The 22,988-nt window shown below is 41.0% G+C and overlaps 2 protein-coding genes across 5 annotated transcripts in view; both read right to left on the bottom strand.

Annotated features, from left to right (window-relative positions):
* LOC115164528 (prolactin-releasing peptide receptor-like) overlaps window positions 1-7,960 on the bottom strand; it is a 64,987-nt gene extending 57,027 nt beyond the window's left edge. Inside the window, exons 1-2 of one of the 2 annotated variants that reach the window (XM_029717092.1) lie at window positions 7,750-7,960; window positions 4,688-4,834 (exon numbers count right to left, since the gene is read on the bottom strand). The gene's annotated coding sequence lies outside the window, so the exon portion shown is untranslated. Of the gene's footprint in view, window positions 1-4,687; window positions 4,938-7,749 lie in introns of those variants that run through there. The other variant, XM_029717093.1, reaches the window with a different exon arrangement.
* Window positions 7,961-8,062: 102 nt separating this feature from the next.
* Window positions 8,063-22,769, bottom strand: LOC115164526 (beta-4C adrenergic receptor-like). Of its 3 annotated transcripts, none has more exons than XM_029717091.1 (3): window positions 22,232-22,769; window positions 20,788-22,060; window positions 8,063-8,110 (listed from the first exon to the last, which is right to left on the bottom strand). In XM_029717091.1, the coding sequence occupies exon 2, from the start codon at window positions 22,002-22,004 to the stop codon at window positions 20,790-20,792; it is 1,215 nt and encodes a 404-aa protein (XP_029572951.1). In that variant the 5' UTR covers window positions 22,005-22,060; window positions 22,232-22,769; the 3' UTR covers window positions 8,063-8,110; window positions 20,788-20,789. The 3 variants fall into 3 exon arrangements, with proteins under 3 accessions (XP_029572951.1, XP_029572950.1, XP_029572949.1); XM_029717090.1 differs by having other exon boundaries at window positions 20,788-22,133; XM_029717089.1 differs by having other exon boundaries at window positions 20,788-22,769.
* Between the last annotated feature and the right edge of the window lie 219 nt (window positions 22,770-22,988).

Below are 22,988 nucleotides of genomic sequence, written 5' to 3' on the forward strand. Positions count from 1 at the left end.
TCAAAAGGCACAGAATTGGTGGAATGACCCATAACCGTAATCTCTAGGAACAATACTTACGATACATCGGGTTGAATATGTCCCTCGCTATAAAATAAGCTTTAAAAACACGTTTTTATCCAGGATCTTCCATGTTCCGGTTTTAATCCACATGTTTTTAACGCTTGTTTGATAGCGAGGGACGCATTCAACCCGACGTATCGTAAATATTGTTCCTAGAGATTATGGATATAGTTTTGTTGATGGGAAACGCTTTTTGGTGAAACCGAATAGTTTAGGTTTGGTTGATCAAGGACACCATGCTACGTTTATTTCCTCAACTAGGCATCAGTAAACAGCAAAAGTCAAAATTGTTAATATAAATGTTAATATAAATGCCTAGTTGTGGACAAAGTTACACTGGGTTCCCCAACTGGCGGCCAGCGGGTGATTTTATTTGGTCTTGGTTATTAAGTTTTCTGAGCAAAACTATATATATATATATTTATTTATTTTTTAATTGTGGGACATAAAAGATTGTAAAAACACCAGCAAATCAGCCCAAGTGATTTTAATTTGGGAACTCTCTTCTAAAGTATTCAGACCCCTTGACTTTTTCCACATTTTGTTACAGCCTTATTCTAAAATTGATTAAATTATTTCTACAATCTACACACAATACCCCATAATGACAAAGCAAAAACAGGTTTAACATTTTGGAAAATGTATGAAAAATAGAAAACAGAAATACCTTATTTACATAAGTATTCAAACCCTTTGCTATGAGACTTGAATTTGAGCTCATGTGCATCCTGTTTCCATTGATCATCATTGAGATGTTTCTACAACTTGATTGGAGTACACCTGAAAACCCTTTTTTTGATGTTTTAGATACCATTCCACCTATTCTGCTCCAGTCATCAGAACGAGCCCGTTCTCACCAAATGTGTTGTAGCGTCATACCCAAGAAGACTCGAGGCTGTCAAAGGTGCTTCAACAAAGTACTGTGTATAGGTTCTGAATACTTATGTAAATGTGATATTTACGTTTTTTTTTTTTTTTAATACATTTGCAAAAACCTGTTTTTGCTTTGTCATTATGGGGTATTGTGTGTAGATTGATGGAAAAAAACTATTTCATCAGTTTTACAATAAGGCTGTAACGTAACAAAATGTGGGAAAAGTCAAGGGTTCTGAATACTTTCTGTATGTACTGTATACACTGAGTGTAATATTAGGAAAACATTCCTAATATTGATTTGCACCCTCTTTTGCTCTCAGACCAATCTCAATTCGTCGGGGCATGGACTCTACAAGGTGTCGAAAGTGTTCCACAGGGATGCTGGCCTATGTTGACTCGAATGCTTCCCACAGTTATGTCAAGATGCCTGGATGTCCTTTGGGTGGTGGACCATTCTTGATACACATGGGAAACTGTTGAGCATGAAAAACCCAGCAGCGTTGCAGTTCTTGACACACTCAAACCGGTGCGCCTGGCACCTACTACCACACCGCGTTCAAAGGCACTTAAATATGTTGTCTTGCCCATTCACCCTCTGAATGGAACACAGACACAATCCGTATCTCAACTGTCTCAAGGCTTAAAAATACTTGTTTTACCTGAGACAGAAGAGGAAGCGAAACATCTCACTCACTCCATTTTTTGCTTCATATACAGTCATTGAACTAAGCAGTCCAGACTCTGCTAATGCATTGGTGCCTATGGGAGAGCCACCCCATAAACAGACCGGAACCGTGACCATTTTTTCAATTTTTTCCCAATTTACAGGGACAGTCCCTGATTTTGGTTGCCTGTCCCCAGTTAGAGCTATGCCCGGAAATGTCCCCAATTAGCACTCAGAATGAAAAAAGCATCTCTGGAGTTCAATTTAGTATACAGTGAGGGGAAAAAAGTATTTGATCCCCTGCTGATTTTGTACGTTTGCCCACTGACAAAGAAATGATCAGTCTATAATTTCAATGGTAGGTTTATTTGAACAGTGAGAGACAGAATAACAAAAAAAATCCAGAGAAACGCATGTCAAAAATGTTATAAATTGATTTGCATTTTAATGAGGGAAATAAGTATTTGACCCCCTCTCAATCAGAAAGATTTCTGGCTCCCAGGTGTCTTTTATACAGGTAACGAGCTGAGATTAGGAGCACACTCTTAAAGGGAGTGCTCCTAATCTCAGCTTGTTACCTGTATAAAAGATTCCTGTCCACGGAAGCAATCAATCAATCAGATTCCAAAATCTCCACCATGGCCAACACCAAAGAGCTCTCCAAGGATTTCAGGGACAAGATTGTAGACCTACACAAGGCTGTAATGGGCTACAAGACCAACGCCAAGCAGCTTGGTGAGAAGGTGACAACAGTTGGTACGATTATTCGCAAATAGAAGAAACACAAAAGAACTGTCAATCTCCCTCGGCCTGGGGCTCCATGCAAGATCTCACCTCGTGGAGTTGCAATGATCATGAGAACGGTGAGGAATCAGCACAAAACTACACGGGAGGATCTTGTCAATGATCTCAAGGCAGCTGGGACCATAGTCACCAAGAAAACAATTGGTAACACACTACACCGTGAAGGACTGAAATCCTGCAGCGCCCGCAAGGTCCCCCTGCTCAAGAAAGCACATATACATGCCCGTCTGAAGTTTGCCAATGAACATCTGAATGATTCAGAGGACAACTGGGTGAAAGTGTTGTGGTCAGATGAGACCAAAATGGAGCTCTTTGGCATCAACTCAACTCACCGTGTTTGGAGGAGGAGGAATGCTGCCTATGACCCCAAGAACACCATCCCCACCGTCAAACATGGAGGTGGAAACATTATGCTTTGGGGGTGTTTTTCTGCTAAGGGGACAGGACAACTTCACCGCATCAAAGGGACGATCGATGGACGGGGCCATGTACCGTCAAATCTTGGGTGAGAACCTCCTCCCCTCAGCCAGGGCATTGAAAATGGGTCGTGGACAGGTATTCCAGCATGACAATGACCCAAAACTCACGGCCAAGGCAACAAAGGAGTGGCTCAAGAAGAAGCACATTAAGGTCCTGGAGTGGCCTAGCCAGTCTCCAGAACTTAATCCCATAGAAAATCTGTGGAGGGAGCTGAAGGTTCGAGTTGCCAAACGTCAGCCTCGAAATCTTAATGACTTGGAGAAGATCTGCAAAGAGGTGTGGGACAAAATCCCTCCTGAGATGTGTGCAAACCTGGTGGCCAACTACAAGAAACGTCTGACCTCCGTCTGACCTCATGTTGTGCAGAGGGGTCAAATACTTATTTCCCTCATTAAAATGGAAATCAATTTATAACATTTTTGACATGCGTTTTTCTGGATTTTTATGTTGTTATTCTGTCTCTCACTGTTCAAATAAACCTACCATTAAAATTATAGACTGATCATTTCTTTGTCAGTGGGCAAACGTACAAAATCAGCAGGGGATCAAATACTTTTTCCCTCACTGTAATATTTCAAAATTCAAATGCTGAATCCAATCAAATTTGAATATGTTGTCTGTCCCTGTACCAAACTCGTTTGCTCCCGTGGCTTCACCGCAGACCTTTTATGAGAATGTTCAGGCAAACGTTTGATTTATACATTGGCCAAGGGCATGGTTAATGCAGTGGTTACAGAGTGTTGCATCCAGCATAAGCTACCCAATTTCTGTGGCTACCCAATTTCTGTGGCTAATCCATTTCTGTGTTATAATTACTAAAAAGTATTTGCAAGGACTATAGCGAAAATCTGTTAATCTGTTAAATTTTCCATTTCTTTTTTTCCCGCACACATTTCTCACTGCACAAGTGTGAACATTGTGCCCATCACCACAAAGCAATTAAAAAGCTTATATCGGTGGTCACTTACAACATTCAAGGCAGATTGTTCAGACTCAGCTGTTACACTAGGTGGCACTGCATGTTTAGGTTAATAGTTGCTCTCCATTTGCAGAAGGTATACTTACTTGAGCCCCTGATTCTTGTTAGAGCCCTTATTCACTGAATATAACAAATGTGCACACTTTTGATATTGGTGGGCAATGTGAATGATGAAACTCATGTTTGTTCTCTCTTAACAATTGACCTAATTTAATATTCTTCTGATACCAATAGAGTCACAAGATCCCATTGCATATTTGTACCCATTTTTTATTAGAGAACATAATTCATTGGTCATCTAGTACTGTTGTAATTATGAGATGGCCTCTTGAATACTCCCCTTGACCTACTGTTTGACTGCATTCCACTGTGTGAATACATTCTTGTTTGTGTGTTATGCAAGCTAATAGTTGTAGAGAAGCTGCCTGTCCTTTAGGTTTATCAGATAGGCATCCCTTTCTGTACAGAATGACTATCTGCTAAGTGTCTGATGATTTATTTCATCAGTGGTTATGTGACCATAGCATCATAATTGTCCTTGCAGAACATACCAAACTGTAATTTGTTTGTGCTTCTTCATTGGTGTTTATAATCATATTGGCTAGACACCCTGACTTAAAAAAAAACAAATGGCTCAATCCTGGCTTTGTCATTGGGTTAATCTGTCGTCCACACCACAGCGCCTTGCTTGGCTTTGGCCACCTTTGATATACTATGGCCTGTATAGTTGTAGTGTTATAAAGCACAGTAGGTTGTGTTGTGATTAATGAATACTTTACCGGCCTGCCACTTTTAAAAAACCCAATTGTAACAGGAATTACCTGATAGGCATCGAGTTGAACTCCAGTCCGGATAATTGTTTCCATCCCAAAGAGTTGAGGTTGAGGAGATAAGGATGTTTTTGTAGCATGACTGTTTCCAACCCCACGCAGTTACCGTGAGCATTATGCGGTCCAGGGTTTATTCCCCTATAGCGAGAGAGAGTCCAGGGTTTATTCCCCTAGAGCGAGAGAGAGTCCAGGGTTTATTCCCCTAGAGCGAGAGAGAGTCCAGGGTTTATTCCCCTAGAGCGAGAGAGAGTCCAGGGTTTATTCTCCTAGAGCGAGAGAGAGTCCAGGGTTTATTCCCCTAGAGCGAGAGAGAGTCCAGGGTTTATTCCCCTAGAGCGAGAGATTCTCTACATCTAAATGTGTCTCTCTTTATAGTCAAGATTCTGTCTCTCACTCACTATTTCTTTGACCCTCTCTCAGCCCATCTTCTCTGTCTGCCCCCCCCCCTCCATCTGTCTGTCTGTCTGTCTGTCTCTCTCGCTCTATTATGTTTCTAAATCTCTGTCACTGTCTGTCTCACTCACTCTTTTTCTCTGTCTCTCAGTCTGTCCCCCTCTCTGCCCCCCTCTTTTTCACACATTGACAAAAGTGAGAAGGATCATGGAAACCTTGTCATTTATTTAAGTTGTACAGTCATATGTTTAGTGAAAGGTTTGTAGAGGTACACGTTGTCAGAATTCATAATGACTTAGTTCATGACAATATTCAAGGTTCTTTTTTGGAATCACATCACTCTCATTCACTGCTTCGTCATCACACAATAAATAAGTTATGAGCTGCATGAGATGCAAGGAATTGTTACTAGATCTTATGGGTCAAAGCAATGTCTGTCATCAGTGACTTAGGGAAGAGATGCAGATTGCTCTGCTGTGTGTACGAAGTACAATGAGGATGTATTTGGCTGTATATCAGTACACCTGAAGTTGGTACATTCTGTGTGGCTGATGCTCCAAATGGTCTTAGCTTTTCATAGGTTGACATTGGTAGTCCTTGACTTATATTCATAATTGACTGTTTATTGCAAACAATATCTTTAGCTACATATCACTTTTTATCAAATTTGTACAGTACCAGTCAAAAGTTTGGACACACCTACTCATTCAAGGGTTTTTCTTTATTTTTACTATTTTCTGCATTGTAGAATAATAGTGAAGACATCAAAACTATGAAATAACACATATGGAATCATGTTGTAACCAAAAAAAGGTTAAACAAATCAAAATATATTTTAGATTTGAGATTCTTCAAAGTAGCCACCCTTGATGACAGCTTTGCACACTGCTGGCATTCTCTCAACCAGCTTCATGAGGTAGTCACAGGGAATGCATTTCAATTAATAAGTGTGCCTTGTTAAAAGTACATTTGTGGAATTTCTTTCCTTCTTAATGCGTTTGAGCCAATCAGTTGTGTTGTGACAATGTAGGGAGGGTATACAGAAGATAGCCCTATTTGGTAAAAGACCAAGTCCATAATATGGCAAGAACAGCTCAAATAAGCAAAGGGAAATGACAGTCCATCATTACTTTAAGACATGAAGGTCAGTCAATGTGGAACATTTGAAGAACTTCGAAAGTTTCTTCAAGTGCAGTTGCAAAAACCATCAAGTGCTATGATGAAACTGGCTCTCATGAGGACCGCCACAGGAAATGAAGACCCAGAGTTACCTCTGCTGTGGCCTCGGAAATTGCAGCCAAAAATAAATGCTTCACAGAGTTCAAGCAACAGACACATCTCAACATCAACTGTTCAGAGGAGTGTGTGAATCAGGCCTTCATGGTCGAATTGCTGCAAAGAAACCACTACTAAAGGACACCAATAAAAATAAGACTTGTTTGGGCCAAGAAACACGAGCAATGGACATTAGACCGGTTGAAATCTGTCATTTGGTCTGATGAGTCCAAATTTGAGATTTTTGGTTCCAACTGCCGTGTCTTTGTGAGACGCAGAGTAGGTGAACGGATGATCTCTGCATGTGTGGTTCCCACCGTGAAGCATGGGGGAGGAGGTGTGATGGTGTGGGGGTGCTTTACTGGTGACACTGTCAGTGATGTATTTAGAATTCAAGGCATACTTAACCAGCATGGCTACCAAAGCATTCTGCAGTGATACACCATCCCATCTGGCTTGCAGTTAGTGGGACTATCATTTATTTTTCAACAGAACAATGACCCAACACATCTCCAGGCTATGTAAGGGCTATTTGGCCAAGAAGGAGAGTGATGGAGTGTTGCATCCGATGACCTGGCCTCCACAATCACCCGACCTCAACCCAATTGAGAGGGTTTGGCACGAGTTGGACCGCAGAGTGAAGGAAAAGCAGCCAACAAGTGCTCAGCATATGTGGGAACTCCGTCATGACTGTTGAAAAAAAAAGCATTCCACGTGAAGCTGGTTTAGAGAATGCCAAGAGTGTGCAAAGCTGTCATCAATGCAAAGGGTGGCTATTATGAATTTATTTTGATTTGTTTAACACTTTTTTTGGTTACTACATGATTCCATATGTGTTATTTCATAGTTATGATGTCTTCACTATTATTCTACAATGTAGACAATAGTAAAAATAAAGAAACTTTTACATGAGTAGGTGTGTCCAAACTCTTGACTGGTACTGTATGTTAATGGATCTGGTGATTACCAGTGTTATTTAGGCTGATCACTTGATATGAACACTTATATTTCAAGTGCAGTAAATTAGGTTGATTTGGCAGTGAAGAGGTTAATGACATGAACACTGAATAGAAAATGTGTTGCTACACTATGGACATTACTGGAGCGTAAAGACATATAACATGATATTCCTGTGTTAAGTTGACAAGTTTTGCATGTACAGATAGTGAGGATATAATAAATAAATAACTTTGCATTAGATAATGTACACCATTTATTCTGATTGCCCACTTTAGACCAGAGGCCACACACATTGTGCATGAATGTCTACGGTGTATTACTGTTACACATCTGCAATAATTTCTGGTTGTAAAGAAAGAGTCTATCCTATTGTATGCGGTGTGCTGTGAGCGTGTTGGTGTTGGTGGCAGACAAGGCCAGGATACCTCAGTTCATGATGATGATTTAATGCTGGGTTGCAGTGAACAGTCTTCCTCGGGGTGCTGTGTTGACACAGTTAGTTTTCAAGTCTTGTGATCTGGACCTTTAAACTGGTGCCGCTCCCAAACATCCAGGCCAGCCAACCCAAACTGCCCAGTCCAGTTCTTCTCCTCAGGGTTTTGTAAATCTTCCTTGCCCATATTCACCAGGGCCAGTGCATCTGCATTATTAGGTTGTTCTTTGTGCAGTCTCATTTCAGCCATTCCAATCTCTGCTCAGTCAGTTGTGAAAGTCACTGTTGGGGTCGGCCTTTTGTTGTTTTTAATTTCTTGAGATTCGTTTCCAAATCTTTCACCCATCCTTTTCCTGTAATGTGAATGAGGATAAATTAGAATTTTTGGGCTTACTGTATTGAGTCATATTCCTGTCATTTTTCATATTCTGAGACACTGTCATATTCCATACTTAAGCCTATGATTCACTGAGAACAAAGAATGTCATTTTGGTTAATGAGAATTTATTTAGAGGAATGTTGATGCCCTATTAGCCAAAATATACTAAGCACAATTCACTGTAATCGTTATTAAAAAAAGAGCAATTCAGAACCATCAAAGTGGTTCTTGTAAGCAATGGTGAAATATTGGCTATACCTCAAACTACATTACAAAATAAATTACATGTCAAAGTTTAATTTAAATATGACTGATTTACACTGACTCCCTAAAATAATACAATTGATTTTGTTTTTCCTGCCTTGGGGAAGATGAAAACATTTTTACATTGATATGACATCACTTTTGGGAAATGTATATATATTTTTTAAATAATGGAATTGGAATTCATAACATTGAGATCCAACCCTGAAATCGATCCAACCGTCTGATGTGATTGTGTCACTTGTCATTTAAATTTGCTTTGCAATATCAGACTTGTTGTTTATCCCATCTTCCCATGAAATACCAAGCACATGTTCTTTACTATTAAAGCATCTAGACAAGAAGGCCAACTAACTGTCTCATCAGGAGATGTGTTTGTTTGACTTGGCAAATGCACATTGGGAGAGATGACTCTAACATGGTGGAAGGAGGTTGAAATGTGTAACCGACATTACCATATTGAACATTATGTGATTTGGGGAACAATAACAGTTCGTTTTACTGCTTATTTGATTTTGAGCTTTTGAATGCGTCTATCCTGATTGATTAATGCCCTTCCTATTCCCATCAATCACTTCATGGCAGCGTGTACTCTAAGGTTTCTCTTTCCCACAAACATACTCCCTGCTCAACCAATCCTTTTTTCAAAATGCCAGAGATTCTGATCCTATCAACCTTACATTACATGTCTACACAGGAAAATATAAACAATGCCCACCATTGCTTTGTTGGAGAAATCTAGAGAAGTACCCTCATCCCTTATACAGCAAGTATTGTACTTTCACTTGGACTTCTGAGGGAAAGAATTGCCTGTGTAGTTTAAAACGTTAAAATGTAGCTTTCGCTCCATCCCAAAGTCTCATGCAGAGACATCCATCATTTGAGTGAAGTGTATTTTCTTTTACAGTACCTGTCAACAGGGTAAAGTGTACTTTGTGGTCAGAAAGTGAGGTAAGGCCCTTGGGAGGTTTGGGGCCAAAGGGTTTATTTTGTCATCCTGTCCACTATAGTGGAAGTGCCAAATATGTTGATTCCAATGATTGATGGCATTAAAATATTTAAATCAAGTTGTTTGCAGTTTCTTAAGAACCACCTGGAGCACATAGGGTTCCTTACCATTAAGAACCTTAGAACGCGTAGATCTTTCTCTCCGGGCATTACTATCAATGGTACAGTAAGTTGGAAAGAAACAATCGATGAGATAAAGTTGATTTAAGTTACTTGCCAATTTTTTTAAACTTTACTCAGCTGTAGACAGTGAAGTAAAACGTTGGCTTAACATTTGGATTTGTCCCATAGTGAACTGCTTACTCAACTCCCATTTTCTTCTTGATGCTTTAGATGCAGGATTTGATCAGATACTCACATTACCATGCTCCTCTTATCCTGTTCCTCATTTTATGCTCTCCGAGGTTTGATCTCATCCTAATCCAACAAGAGACTCCTAATCTATATTGTGCAGGTCTCAGTTATTGTCAGTGCTCACATATTAAAAGGGTAATGCTCGGTCGACTGCACATTAAAAGAGCTATTTTGCAATGGCCTCTCTTAGAACAACATTAACACTTTTAGTGATATGTGGTAAAAAACATGCACAGTGCCATAGCCTTAACTCAACAGCGTAGATTGGAAACGGATAGCTTTGAAATAATGTATATAAGCTTCCATACATTTCTGCCAGTTCAGGTAATCTCCTGGGTAAGTCACTGCTGCTGGTATTCATTTTGCAGTTGTTCTTTGTATAGAATCCTGACCAAACTTTTGATATACAATACTTGTCACTCGCTGTAATCTGAAAAAGTGACCATTGTGTTAAAGATTGTACAATGTGATTTATTTGAGACAGAATGGAAAGGCTTAGCCTTAGTGCATTCATCTGTCAGCAGATCAATTTCCTGTTTCACTAGTTATTTTGTGACTATCCTGCATGCCTGTAGTATAACTGGAATGTATGTACAGTGTATTTCATGCAGCATTGATACTGTCATGAGAAAAATCCATTAATAGATTAACTGTTATGACTAGCCTTTCTAAATATTTACTGTACTTACAATGGCTTTTTACCTGACAGATGATCTGAAACAGAGTACAATGTATTTGTTTATTCATATTAATACAGTGCTACATTCCAGTCTCCAGGAGCAGGGATGTAGATTTCACACCTAGCTGTGTGGCATTACACACTCAGCATGCAGTTCTATTATAGGACTCAAGCATCACCAATGTCTGTTAAAAATAGTTCTGGTGGCACCTAAAGTGTGTATAAATGTTTTACTCAGTCATTTGGAGTAATAAGCCAATTTTGGCAGGTGCTCTGAGTCACTCAGTATATTAGGCAGGCCTGCAGATGGACATATTTCCACCGCCTCTACTCTTGGTGGATTCAATCCAAAAGCTATTTCTTGCCTGATATAGTTGCCATGCCAAACAAATGGAAGCTGAAACAACAACAGAAGTTCAGAGGGGGAAAAGTGTAATGTGTCTGAGCAATTCAATTTGCTTTGAACATAAGCATTAGACAACTCTCAAAGTTCACACTGCCACAACATGTTGGCCTTCATTACTTGTTGTGATGCCTCGTGAGTGCTATTTCACTAAAGCCATTACTGAACTGAATATAGGTGCTGCACAGAAACGTCTTAACCTAGGATTTCATGTGATATCCATGCGATGTGAATTCTAGGAATCTTTCATCTGCGGGATTTTGGGAGCCATGCCTGACACACTACATGTTTCTGTTGAGGGACGTGGTGTTTGGATAATGCCTCAGTCTCAGTTGCATGGTAGCATACAGAAAGAGTTTAGTCCATCAGCCATCAGGTGGACATTACTGTTCCAGACACAGCCCACAAAGAATTTCCACAGAAAGCTGCAATAGGCTCCCCTTTTTAAAGCCCTGGTATGACTCTGTCAGTTGGCAATTTAAGCCATAACCTTTTAGTGCCAGGGTAAACACAAGTCAGTGCCATTTAGCTAATGATTGCAAAGCCATTATTAAACCAACCTCTCTTCTAACATGCGTTTAGAGGCCCTGAATTATTGATGCTTAATTAGTATGATAATCAAACATTACATTTTTTGTGATAACGGCTTCTTTCAATTATACAGTCTTCCTCCTTTTGTCCCATGGCTGAACTGTGCTATTCTATCTCAGTTTGGCTCCAGTGTTAACAAAACAGCTATGCACTCTTTGCTGAATGGCTCAATTGAAGATAACAATGAAATGGTGCTCCAGAAATCAAACTTGCAATATTGATTGTGTTGGCCTTGTATAATCAAACAATATTAGGGCACATTGAAATTAAAAGTATCTATTTAAAAAAATAAAAAAAATTCAGGCCTATGCCTTTTCTCAAATCGAAATAAAACAAAACCCTGCTCTAGAACTATAAAGTTCTTCATGGCATTTAGCTTCCAGGAGTTGACAACTATGGCTGCATTTACACCTGCAACCCAATTCTGTTCTTTTGCCACTAATTGGTCTTTGAACAAATCAAATCAGATCTTTTGCCAATCATTGGGCAAAAGATCAGCATTGGGCTGCCTATGTTGCTTTTTAATAATCTGTATGTTGGGAGAAGTGTTGACTAAAAATGAATCTTTATTTTTTTCTGAAAACAAATACCCCACTGCCGTGCTTAAAGATAAGATTGACACAGAGGAATGTGGGTTCTATCACTAAGTGTTTTCCTCTCTCATTACAGTCTTATCACCTTCCCCCTGACCCATACTGAGCAGGCCACTGCTTATGAAAGAGAATGAGTGTGTGATAACTATTACAAGAGGCTATATGTAGCGCTGCCGCATCATGAGGACTAATGCAGTAGCAGCTGTCACTCTATAGATCTCCAAAACAACATTACTGTTTGTTATGAGAAATTCTGAGGACATTAACTCATTTGTTTATTTTGCTGCTATGCGTGTTAGTTAAAAGACTACTGTATGGAATTAACAATTTCCATGTCCTATTCCGTAAATGCCCTATTCCTATACCATATGATGTCCTATTCCTATACTACATTTCCTATACTACATGTCCTATTCTGTACATGTCCTATTTATATACCTCATGTCCTATTTATATTCTACATGTCCTATTTATATACCACATGTACTATTCATACACTACATGTACTATTCCGTACATGTCTTATTCATATATCTTACATGTCCTATTAATATACTACATGTCCTATTTCACATGTAGTATATGAATAGGACATGTATGGAATAGGACATGTCCTGTTCATACAGTACATGGAATTCATGAAATGGGGTAAGCCTAACGGAAAATGTAGAAAACATCCACCCAGACAACATGGTGCATACGTGACAGAAACTCAAAGTAAGCCACTGGGCCTACTTATATGGGCAGCCGATTGCATGCCTAGAGGTCTGTCATGTAAATAAAACATCTGTTGATGACAGCTAACCTACACAACGCTGCACTGCTATCTGTTGGTTGCTTATCTCTCTCTACCCCATGCTCAGCACTATCAGTATCACATTTCAGAGAAAAAATTATTACCATGAATTGCCCATGTGGCATCGACTTTGTCAAGAACAATGTATAAGCAGTCATTTGTACAAAGCTCAGACTATTCCCTATTTAGGGCTGTTTGTCATGCACTTTAATAAGAATAGTTATTAATTGTTAGTATTGTCCCACTGACATTTCAAAGACCTCTCAACCATTATGAGACAGTCTGAGGTCATGACAAGCCCAGACAAACTATCACCCAGCTCCGAGTCAGGGCCAGCCATATCTAACATGTCCTCTACTCTTCTAAAGTTTGTGCTGACATCACTCTTTGATCCCTGCTGTTTTCCCCTGCCTGTGTTCCAAGGGGTTGGGGAATAACGCTGCCTAACTCTTCCTGCTCATTTCCCCTCTCTCTCGCACACACACGTATACATAGTCCTAGCAGTCTCATAGTTTCTATTCTGTCTGCAGTGCTTGACACTTCTGTGACCATCACACACGAGACAGACTGAAATGAACGAGGAGCACATGGTGTCTGACTATCCTACCAAATCAAGTCCTAATCATGAATAATATCCTCTCAACCTGCTTCTGATCTGTGAGTGTCCAGAGATAGACCTGGCTGATCACAGCCTGCAGCAGACACAGACCTCTGATTCATACCGTGTCCTAGCCCAGTGGTTACCAACCTTTTTCAGTTTCTGTACCACCAACTGAATTCTGCTCTGCCTGGAGTACCCCTCCATGTGCATTTTACCAGTAAGCCTATGGTCTCATGAGTCTTCTCAAGTACCCCCTGTGGATAGGACAGGTACCCTCAGGGGTTCCAGTACCCTGGTTGGGAATCACTGTCCTAACCACAGATCCCTGATTCATGCCGTGTCTTAGCCTAGCCGCCCTGCCTGCCGAGGTAATATGGAGCACACGCTTTATCATCCACGTTCTAAATACTGTCAAAGCCACGGCCCAGTTTGTCTGAGAAACATTGATCTTACTGACATTATCAAATCTACCTCAAAGCATTGCAGTGCCGGTGTGAGTAGTATTACACTGAGTTATAGCTTTCTTTCTCAGGCTGAACTGGACAGGCTCTGCTCCTTTTTAAGGAATACTTGTATATGCTCTTAAAATGTCTCCCATGTTCCTGCCCAATTGATTGGGTCTATCTGTAGAAGACCTCAGACGGCAGCATAAAAAAAGCGTCTGCCAAATAACATGTATCTAGAAACAAATGTGACGATGCAAATGAACTGTTTGGATAAATAAAATTGTAATTGCATGTCACCAGCCGATACATACTAGTAGACAATCGTCAGCTCCAGAGCTTTTGAAGTCATCTTTAGATCCAGTAGTGCATGTGTGAGAAAAAAGTGCATTCATAAGTCCTAACTGCCCCCAAACCCCCACTGGAGATCAGTAAAGATAATATAGCCCACTACCCTTCAACTGATGCAGACAGCCATGCGTGCCCGCACTTGCTATGTGTTCCGCCCACCTCACTCTCCCTGTCTCCTTCTCTGTGTTTGTGCTTTTATTTGCAGATTGGGGACAGGTGGAGCTGATTGGGTCGTTAAGGTGACAAGTTGCACCTGAGTTCGGGATCAACTAGGAGATAAAAGTTCCTGGTGCCCAGTCTTGGCTCTCTCTCTCCACAAGCACCATTTTGTTTTGTGATCTGGTTGATTATGTTTTTGGATTAGGTGCACCCTTCAACACTTACACACTTTTTACCTTCATCCATGCATCTCCATCACATGCCTACTTTCACACTTCAGAGGTTAGTTTTCCTTTGTAGTTTTATACGTTGTTATTTAATACATATTTTTTGTTACTCAACTGCCAATGTGTGGACTCCCTTGCTTGTCACCATCTAAGAGCCAGGTTGTGACATATGGTTGAAGTTGTTAGAGGGAATTGGTAGTCATTAAAAAGGAAACCTGATCCCAGCATCTGTATAGTGTATGGAGTGACTCTGCAAATTGGATTGGTTTAGTAAGACATGTTAAGCAGTCCAACTGTAACCAGACCATGTGCTCCCTTCGCCTATTTGTCTTGTAAATAGCGTCTCCCAGTGAGTGGAAGTCTTGTGGCCTAGTGATAAAGCTTTATCAGCTGCGGGTGGTGTTGGACAGGCTGCAGAGGGGCCCCAGCAGAGGCATAAAAACCACTAAACTATTGGGAAGCTCCTCTATACAGGCTAAACATTGATCAGCTCATGTTGCTCTGCATGAGACATTCACACTTTTTAATTTGCTAAAGTTTGGACATACTTTACTGTCGTGTATTTTTTAAAATGCAGTCCTTTTTTCATCAAAGATGTTATATTCATGTTTTCTTAGCTGTATTAACCTTCAGGTTCTAAACTGATAATCAACTGGTAGTTAAGGTCCCACAACACAGTAAAATCTGGTGTTAAAGAGCATGGTAGCGTACAGCTACATATACAAATGAAATCAAACTTTAGTTGTCACATGCGCTGAATACAAGTGTAGACCTTACCATGAAATACTTACAAGCCCTTAACCAACAGTGCAGTTCAAGAAGAAAATATTTACCAAATAAAGTAAAAGATAATAAAAAGTAACACAAAATAACAATAACGAGGCTATATAGAGGGGGTACCGGTACAGAGTCAGCGTGCGGGGGTACAGGCTAGTTGAGGTAATTTCACCACTACATGTAGGTAGTGGTGAAATGACTATGCATAGATAATAATCAGCGAGTAGCAGCAGTGTACAAAACAAATGGAGGGGGGGTGTCAATGTAAACAGTCCGGTGGCCATTTGATTAATTGTTCAGCAGTCTTATGGCTTGGGGGTAGAAGCTGTTAAGGAGCCTTTTGGTCCTAGACTTGGTACTCTGGTACCGCTTGCCGTGCGGTAGCAAGAGAAAACAGTGACTGGAGTCTCTGACAATTTTATGGGCTTTCCTCTGACACCACCTATTATATAGGTCCTGGATGGCAGGAAGCTTGGCGTACGCACTACCCTCTGTAGTGCCTTACGATCAGATGCCGAGCAGTTGCCATACCAGGCGGTGATGCAACCGGTTAGGATGCTCTCGATGGTGCAGCTGTAGAACTTTTTGAGGATCTGGGGACCCATGCCAAATCTTTTCAGTCTCCTGAGGGGGAATAGGTTTTGTCGTGCCCTCTTCACGACTGTCTTGGTGTTTGGACCATGATAGTTTGTTAGTGATGTGGACACCAAGGAACTTGAAACTCTCGACCCGCTCTACAGCCCCGTCAATGAGAATGGGGGCATGTTCGGCCTTCCTTTTCCTGTTTTCCACGATCAGCTCCTTTGTCTTGCATTGAGGGAGAGATTGTTGTCCTGGCACCACACTGTCAGTTCTCTGACCTCCTCACTATAGGCTGTTTCATCGTTGTTGGTGATCAGGCCTACCACTGTTGTCGTCAGCAAACTTAATGATGGTGTTGGAGTCGTGTTTGGCCACGCAGTCGTGGGTGAACAGGGAGTACAGGAAGGAACTAAGTACACCCCCCTGAGGGGCCCCAGTGTTGAGGATCAGCATGGCAGACGTGTTGTTGCCTACTCTTACCACCTGGGGGCGGCCAGTCAAGAAGTCCAGGATCCAGTTGCAGAGGGAGGTGTTTAGTCCCATGGTCCTTAGCTTAGTGATGAGCTTCGTGGGCACTATGGTGTTGAATGCTGAGCTGTAGTCAATGAACAGCATTCTCACATAGGTGTTCCTTTTGTCCAGGTGGGAAAGGGCAGTGTGTTGTGCGATTGAGATTGTGTCATCTGTGGATCTGTTGGGGCGGTATGCGAATTGGAGTGGGTCTAGGGTATCCGGGAGGATGCTGTTGATGTGAGCCATGACCAGCCTTTCAAAGCACTTCATGGCTACCGACATGCTACGGGGCGGTAATCATTTCGGCAGGTTACCTTCGCTTACTTGGGCACAGGGACTATGGGGGTCTGCTTGAAACATGTAGGTATTACAGACTTGGTCAGGGAGAGGTTGAAAATGTTAGTGAAGACACTTGCCAGTTGGTCTGCGCATGCTTTCAGTACACGTCCTGGTAATCCGTCTGGCCCCGCGGCTTTGTGAATGTTGACCTGTTTAAAGGTCTTGCTCACATCGGCTACCGTCATCCAGAACAGCTGATGCTCTTGTGCATGCTTCAGTGTTGCTTGCCTCAAAGCGAGCATAAAAGGCATTTAGCTCATCTGGTAGGCTCGCATCACTGGGCAGCTCGCGTCTGGGTTTCCGTTTGTAGTCCGTAATAGTTTTCGAGCCCTGCCACATCCGACAAGTATCAGAGCCGGTGTAGTAGGATTCAATCTTAATCCTGTATTGACACTTTGCTTGTTTGATGGTTCGTCTGAGGGCATAGCGGGATTTCTTATAAGTGTCCAGATTAGTGTCCCTCTCCTTGAAAGAGGCAGCTCTGGCCTTTAGCTCGATGCGGATGTTGCCTGAAATACACAACGTCGTCGATGCAATTATTGATGAAGCCGATGTCTGAGGTGGTATACTCTTCAATGCCATTGGATAAACATGGCTACATATACAGCTACATATACAGTTACATATACAGCTACATATACGGCTACATATATGGCTACATATACAGCTACATATACAACGACAGAAGCACAAAATTACTGATGTGGATTTGATATTTCTTTCTTAGAGAAAAACCATGGACATCTGATAGTAATTTGTATAAGGTTGACATGAGCTGGATTCAAAGATGGATTACAGGTAACATAATATGGTACCAGCAATTAGTTACTCTACAGTGTTTAAACAAACTACTTTGATATTTATGGATCAAGATAATGGAAATATGCATATTACATTTCACATTATGTTACAATGTTATATTCCCACATCAGCTTATCTTTGAATATGTAAGCATTGAGTGTATTTATTTATTGTACATGGTTCTGCCAAATCTATTTTAGTCGGACACAGCACCTTGATGTATTCAGAACATATCCAAATATGGATTCTCCCTGTTATTCAACATGCATGCCCAGTGAGCTCTACGGAACATGTGAGTGAAAGATTCAAAGAGATTGTTTGATTTACCAAAAACGTCTCCCGTCTCCCAAAGGAATACCGCTAAAACTACAGATACGATCCTAAACATGCCCTCTGGATTGCAGCTGTTCAACCCCCTCCTGATGTGGTTGTATTGTTCCATTTTTATTTTCATTCTTAAATAGAGATGTATTGAATGATTGACAGTACACACACACACACACACACACACACACACACACACACACACACTTGTAAAATGCTTATTTAACTTATGGTAGTGTATTGCAACAATATGACAGGAAAATATCAGATATCAATAGGCCTACATTGAAAAGACAATTAGGACTAAACTGAGAATGTATAGCATCTACATCATTTCTATTCCTGTACTTTGGTTGATTTCATTGCATTGCCCATACTATTTGGTCTGTCTTTATTTTACAAGCAAAACTTTTCAGTTCAGAGCTTGCGTTGGTTTACAGTATGCTTGCATTTGTTTGTCATAAAACTGTCATCTTTAATTCACTTTTAAAGTGATTTTTTCTTTAATACTTAACTGAAATAATATTGTGTCACTTAACTTTTTTTTCCTCATTTTGATACGGGAGGGTGGAGAATTAGTGGCCTTGCATGACAACAGAAAGCTTGTCTTTCACAGTTTTTGAGATTTCTAAACATTAAAAAGGTTCCTCTGACAGTATTTGATGGTATTAGCAGAGAAATAGGGACATTTGAAGTTCAGAGTGTCCTACTTAACAAAAGATCTGTTGTGATTTCTCACATCATTCTTCACAGCTGTAGACCGCTAAAGATAAAATGAGCCCTAAAGTTTAAGAAAACAATTTAATGCTCACATGTCAGACCACTGATATTAATATTTTTATCCTACTACCACAGACATTACAAATTTACACAGATTCCCAAACATACTGCCTGTCTTAACTGTGCCTGAACTGTGCTGTGGGCAATAGACCAAAACTTTCATCAGAGCTAAAATGTGCACAAGCATTTAATTTTGACCACACTGAGCACCTTACATGACTTAAGCACATGTAGACATGGACCATAGTGTCTTCAAGATTATCCTTACCAAATCTAATAGTGCAAATGCTGAAACGTGAAAATGTGAGTTGGGTCGTTCCACAAAATGAGGGACTTTTGCATCTCTTTGATCTTTGAAGCAGACATTGTGCACCAATATTGAATTTTATATTCAATAACGTTTCCTTTAAAGGCCCAGTACAGTCAAAAACTAGATTTGTTATATTTCCACACTGAGGTTGGAATTTAGTGTAAGAGCTGTTTGAAGATTGGCGCTCAGTAATGTGTTGTATTGGATTTGCACCAAACATAACACTTTGTATTCAGGACAAAACATTAATTGCTTTGCCACATTTTTTTGCAGTGTTACTTTAGTGCCTTATTGCAAACAGGTTGCATGTTTTGGAATATTTGTATTCTATACAGGCTTCCTCCTTTTCACCAATAGTGGAAAAAGTACTCAATTGTCATACTTGAGTAAAAGTATAGATACCTTAATAGAAAGTTGCTCAAGTAAAAGTGAAAGTTACCGAGTAAAATAATATTTGAGTAAAAGTCTAAAAGTATTTGGTTGTAAATATACTTAAGTATCAACAGCAAAATGTATACATCTTTTCAAATTCCTTATATTAAGCAAAGCAGACGGCACCATTTAATTGCTTTTAAAATATACGGATAGCCAGGGGCACACTCCATCACTCAGACATAATTAACAAACGATGCATTTGTGTTTAGTGAGTGCGTCAGATCAGAGACAGTACTGTAGGGATGACCACGTATTCTCTTGATAAGTGCGTGAATTGGACCATTTTCCTGTCCTGCTAAGCATTTAAAATGTAACGAGTACTTTTGGGTGTCAAGGAAAATGTAGGGAGTAAAAAGTACATCATTCTTTTTTAGGAATGTAGGGAAGTAAAAGTAAAAGTTGTCAAAAATATAAATAGTAAAGTAAAATACAAATACCCCAAAAAACTACTTAAATAGTACTTTAAAGTATTTCTACTTAAGTACTTTACGCCACTGCTTTTCACTCAGTCAATTAAGTTAGTATTGTGGATTAACTACAATGTTGTTGATCCATCCTCCGTTTTCTCCTGTCACAGCCATTAAACTCTGTAACTGTTTTAAAGTCACCGTTGGCCTCATGGTGAAGTTCCTGAGCAGTTTCCTTCCAAGTTTAATGAATAACTTCACCAGGCTCAAAGGGATATTCAATGTCTTATTTTCTTTGTTTTTATCCATCTACCAATACTGTAAGTGCCCTTCTTCGCGAGGCATTGGAAAACCGGCCTAGTCGTTGTGGTTGAATATGTGTTTGAAATTCACTGCTCGACTGAGGGACCGTACAGATAATTGTATGTGTGTGGTAAAGAGATGAGGTAGTCATTCAAAAATCATGTTAAACACTATTATTGCACAAAGAGTGAGTCCATGCAACTTATTATATGCTACTTGTTAAGCAAATGTTTACTCCTGAACTTATTTAGGCATGCCGTAACAAAGGGGTTTAATACTTATTGACATTTAAGCTTTTCATTTTTATTAATTTGTAAACATTTGTAAACATCATTCCTCTTTGACATTATGGGGTATTGTGTGTAGATATAGTGATACAACAACTACATTTCATCTATTTTAGATTCAGGCTGTAACACAAGAACATTTGGAACAAGTCAAAGGGTGTGAATACTTTCTGAAGGCACTGTATCTCAAAAGCCACTGAATTGGTGGAAAGACCCAGTTATCTGTGCACATTTTTTTTTAAATGCATTGTTTATAGTATTTTACTGCATGGAATGAGAAAATGTAGTGTGCAAAATTTGAAATCATAACAAGAAGAAACTTACAATTAATTTTCTGGTTCTGAGAAGTCACTGAACTGTGTGATGCCGTTGGAGTGTGGGGGTCCTGGGGAAGGTTCCAAACTCTTATAGCTGCTCTGACTGCTGGCCATGCTCTCATCACCTTCAGGCGTGGCAGCAGCAGGGGGCTTCTGGAAAGAGGCCGCCCCTGCCTCAGCCGAACCCAGGAAGCAGGGGCATCGTGTCCGCAGCTCCTTGTAGAAGATGTTAAATCGTGGGGTGGAAAACCAGGGGCAGCCCAGTAGGTTCTTGAAAGCAGTGCGGAACTCAGGGCTCCTGCAGTAGATGATGGGGTTGAGGCCAGAATTGATGTAGCCCAGCCAGTTGAGCAGGCGGAAGATCTCTCCCGGGGGCACGTTCCTGTCAAACACGTTGATGATGTTAGCCACAAAGAAAGGCAGCCAGCAGAGGGTGAAGGTGCCCATGATAATGCCCAAGGTCTTGAGGGCCTTGTGCTCCTTGATAACCGTTAGCCGTGAAGGCCTTCGTCTGGAGCTCCTCTTGCGAGCTGAGCTGGTGCTTCTGCTGCAGGAGCCTCCATAGCCCAAGGGCAGGCTGTTGTTACTGTTGTGGCTCAGCTGTTGCGTCTGCGGCACTGGGCACTCACTCTGGAAGCGCAGACGGATCTTGTCTATGAGCTGTACCTGTCGTGTGGCTATAAGGAAGACTTTGGCATAGACAAATATCATTATGAGCAAAGGGATGTAGAATGACACTACAGAGGATATAATGGCAAAGGTCCGGTTGATCAAAAAGTCACAGCAGGCAGGGTCCTGATAGCACAACAAGGCCTTCGGGTCATCCTCTGCTCGCCAATACTGGTTCATGATAGGCACAAAGGATATCAGAGCAGACACAATCCAAACCACACACACTATTAGCCGGGCACGCCACTTATTGAGCAGAACCTTGTGCCTGAGGGGCCTTGTAATAGCAATATAGCGGTCCACTGCAATCACGCAAAGAGTCTCAATGCTAGCTGTGACACAAAGCATATCTACGGAGGTCCAGAGCTCACAAGAGGTGTCACTCAGCTGCCAGTTCCCCGTCAGCACTATGGTGGCCCCCAGAGGGACCACCAGGACCCCCATGATGAGGTCAGCACAGGCCAGGGACATGATGAAGATGTTAGTTATAGTCTGTAACTGGGATGTGCGTGCTATAGCGATGATGACCAGCAGGTTGCCCACCACGATGGTCATGATGATGATCACCAGCAGGAGTAAACTCCAGGGTCCCGCTGCAGGATGGTAGGGTCCTGTATTGTTGAGGAAGGGGGTCACAGTGCTGTTGACTGCATAGAGCACTGTGCTACTCAAGTTGAAATCCATCTTCATAAGCAGAGAGATACACAAAGTGAAAATATATTTTTCATGTATTACGGGTAAAAAATTACATTTTGTACTAGCATTTTTAAAGTCAAACTCACAAGAATTTGGTCTCTCTATGTCACATCCTCTCGCTTCTATTCATTCAAAGCAAACGTAAAACAGCTTTCATGTATCACTGGTCAGTGTCCAGATCCTCCAAACACTACCAGTGGTTTATGGATGTCTGTCTCCAAAGACCAAAAAAGGTTGATGAGAAGTTCCTCTAATGTCGCTGACAACAACATGTTGTCTTGTCAGTGCAATGCATCCAAAATGTAGAAATTAAAATAAAAAATACTTCACAATCCTTTTTGCTTATTTTGCCTTAGTTTTATACATCCATGGAGAGGATAGTGAAACAAACAACCAATTCAAGAAGTAAAGAAAAACTTTTCAAAAAGAAGGCCAACCCTTATACCTGTGAAATAAATCCAATCATACATGCTGTAGTATTTGGCTGGAGCGCTTTTCGCTGTGTGTAATATGAGAGTGATGCCACACTGTCGAGAGCAAGCAGCTGTGACGCTGCTGCAAGAACCACAAAAGTCCACCAAGTAGCTGCCCCTCCCTCTGAGTGTTTCTCCCTCCCTATCTCTCCACCCTTCTCCCTCCCTATCTCGCGTGCGCGCTCTCTCTCTTTCTCTCTCTATCTCTCTCTCTCTCTCTCTCTCTCTCTCTCTCTCAGGGCTGTAACCCAGAGTGCAGGTCACCCTCAGCCTGCACTGGTTTTAATCACACCCTAGCTGAGGGAGGAGCTATGAAGTGTGCCTGCCTGTGTGTACTAAGACACTGCTAGTCAGGGAGCAATCTGCTCAT

Source organism: Salmo trutta, chromosome 27 (assembly GCF_901001165.1).
Source record: "Salmo trutta chromosome 27, fSalTru1.1, whole genome shotgun sequence".
In the NCBI taxonomy this organism is placed as follows: domain Eukaryota; kingdom Metazoa; phylum Chordata; class Actinopteri; order Salmoniformes; family Salmonidae; genus Salmo; species Salmo trutta.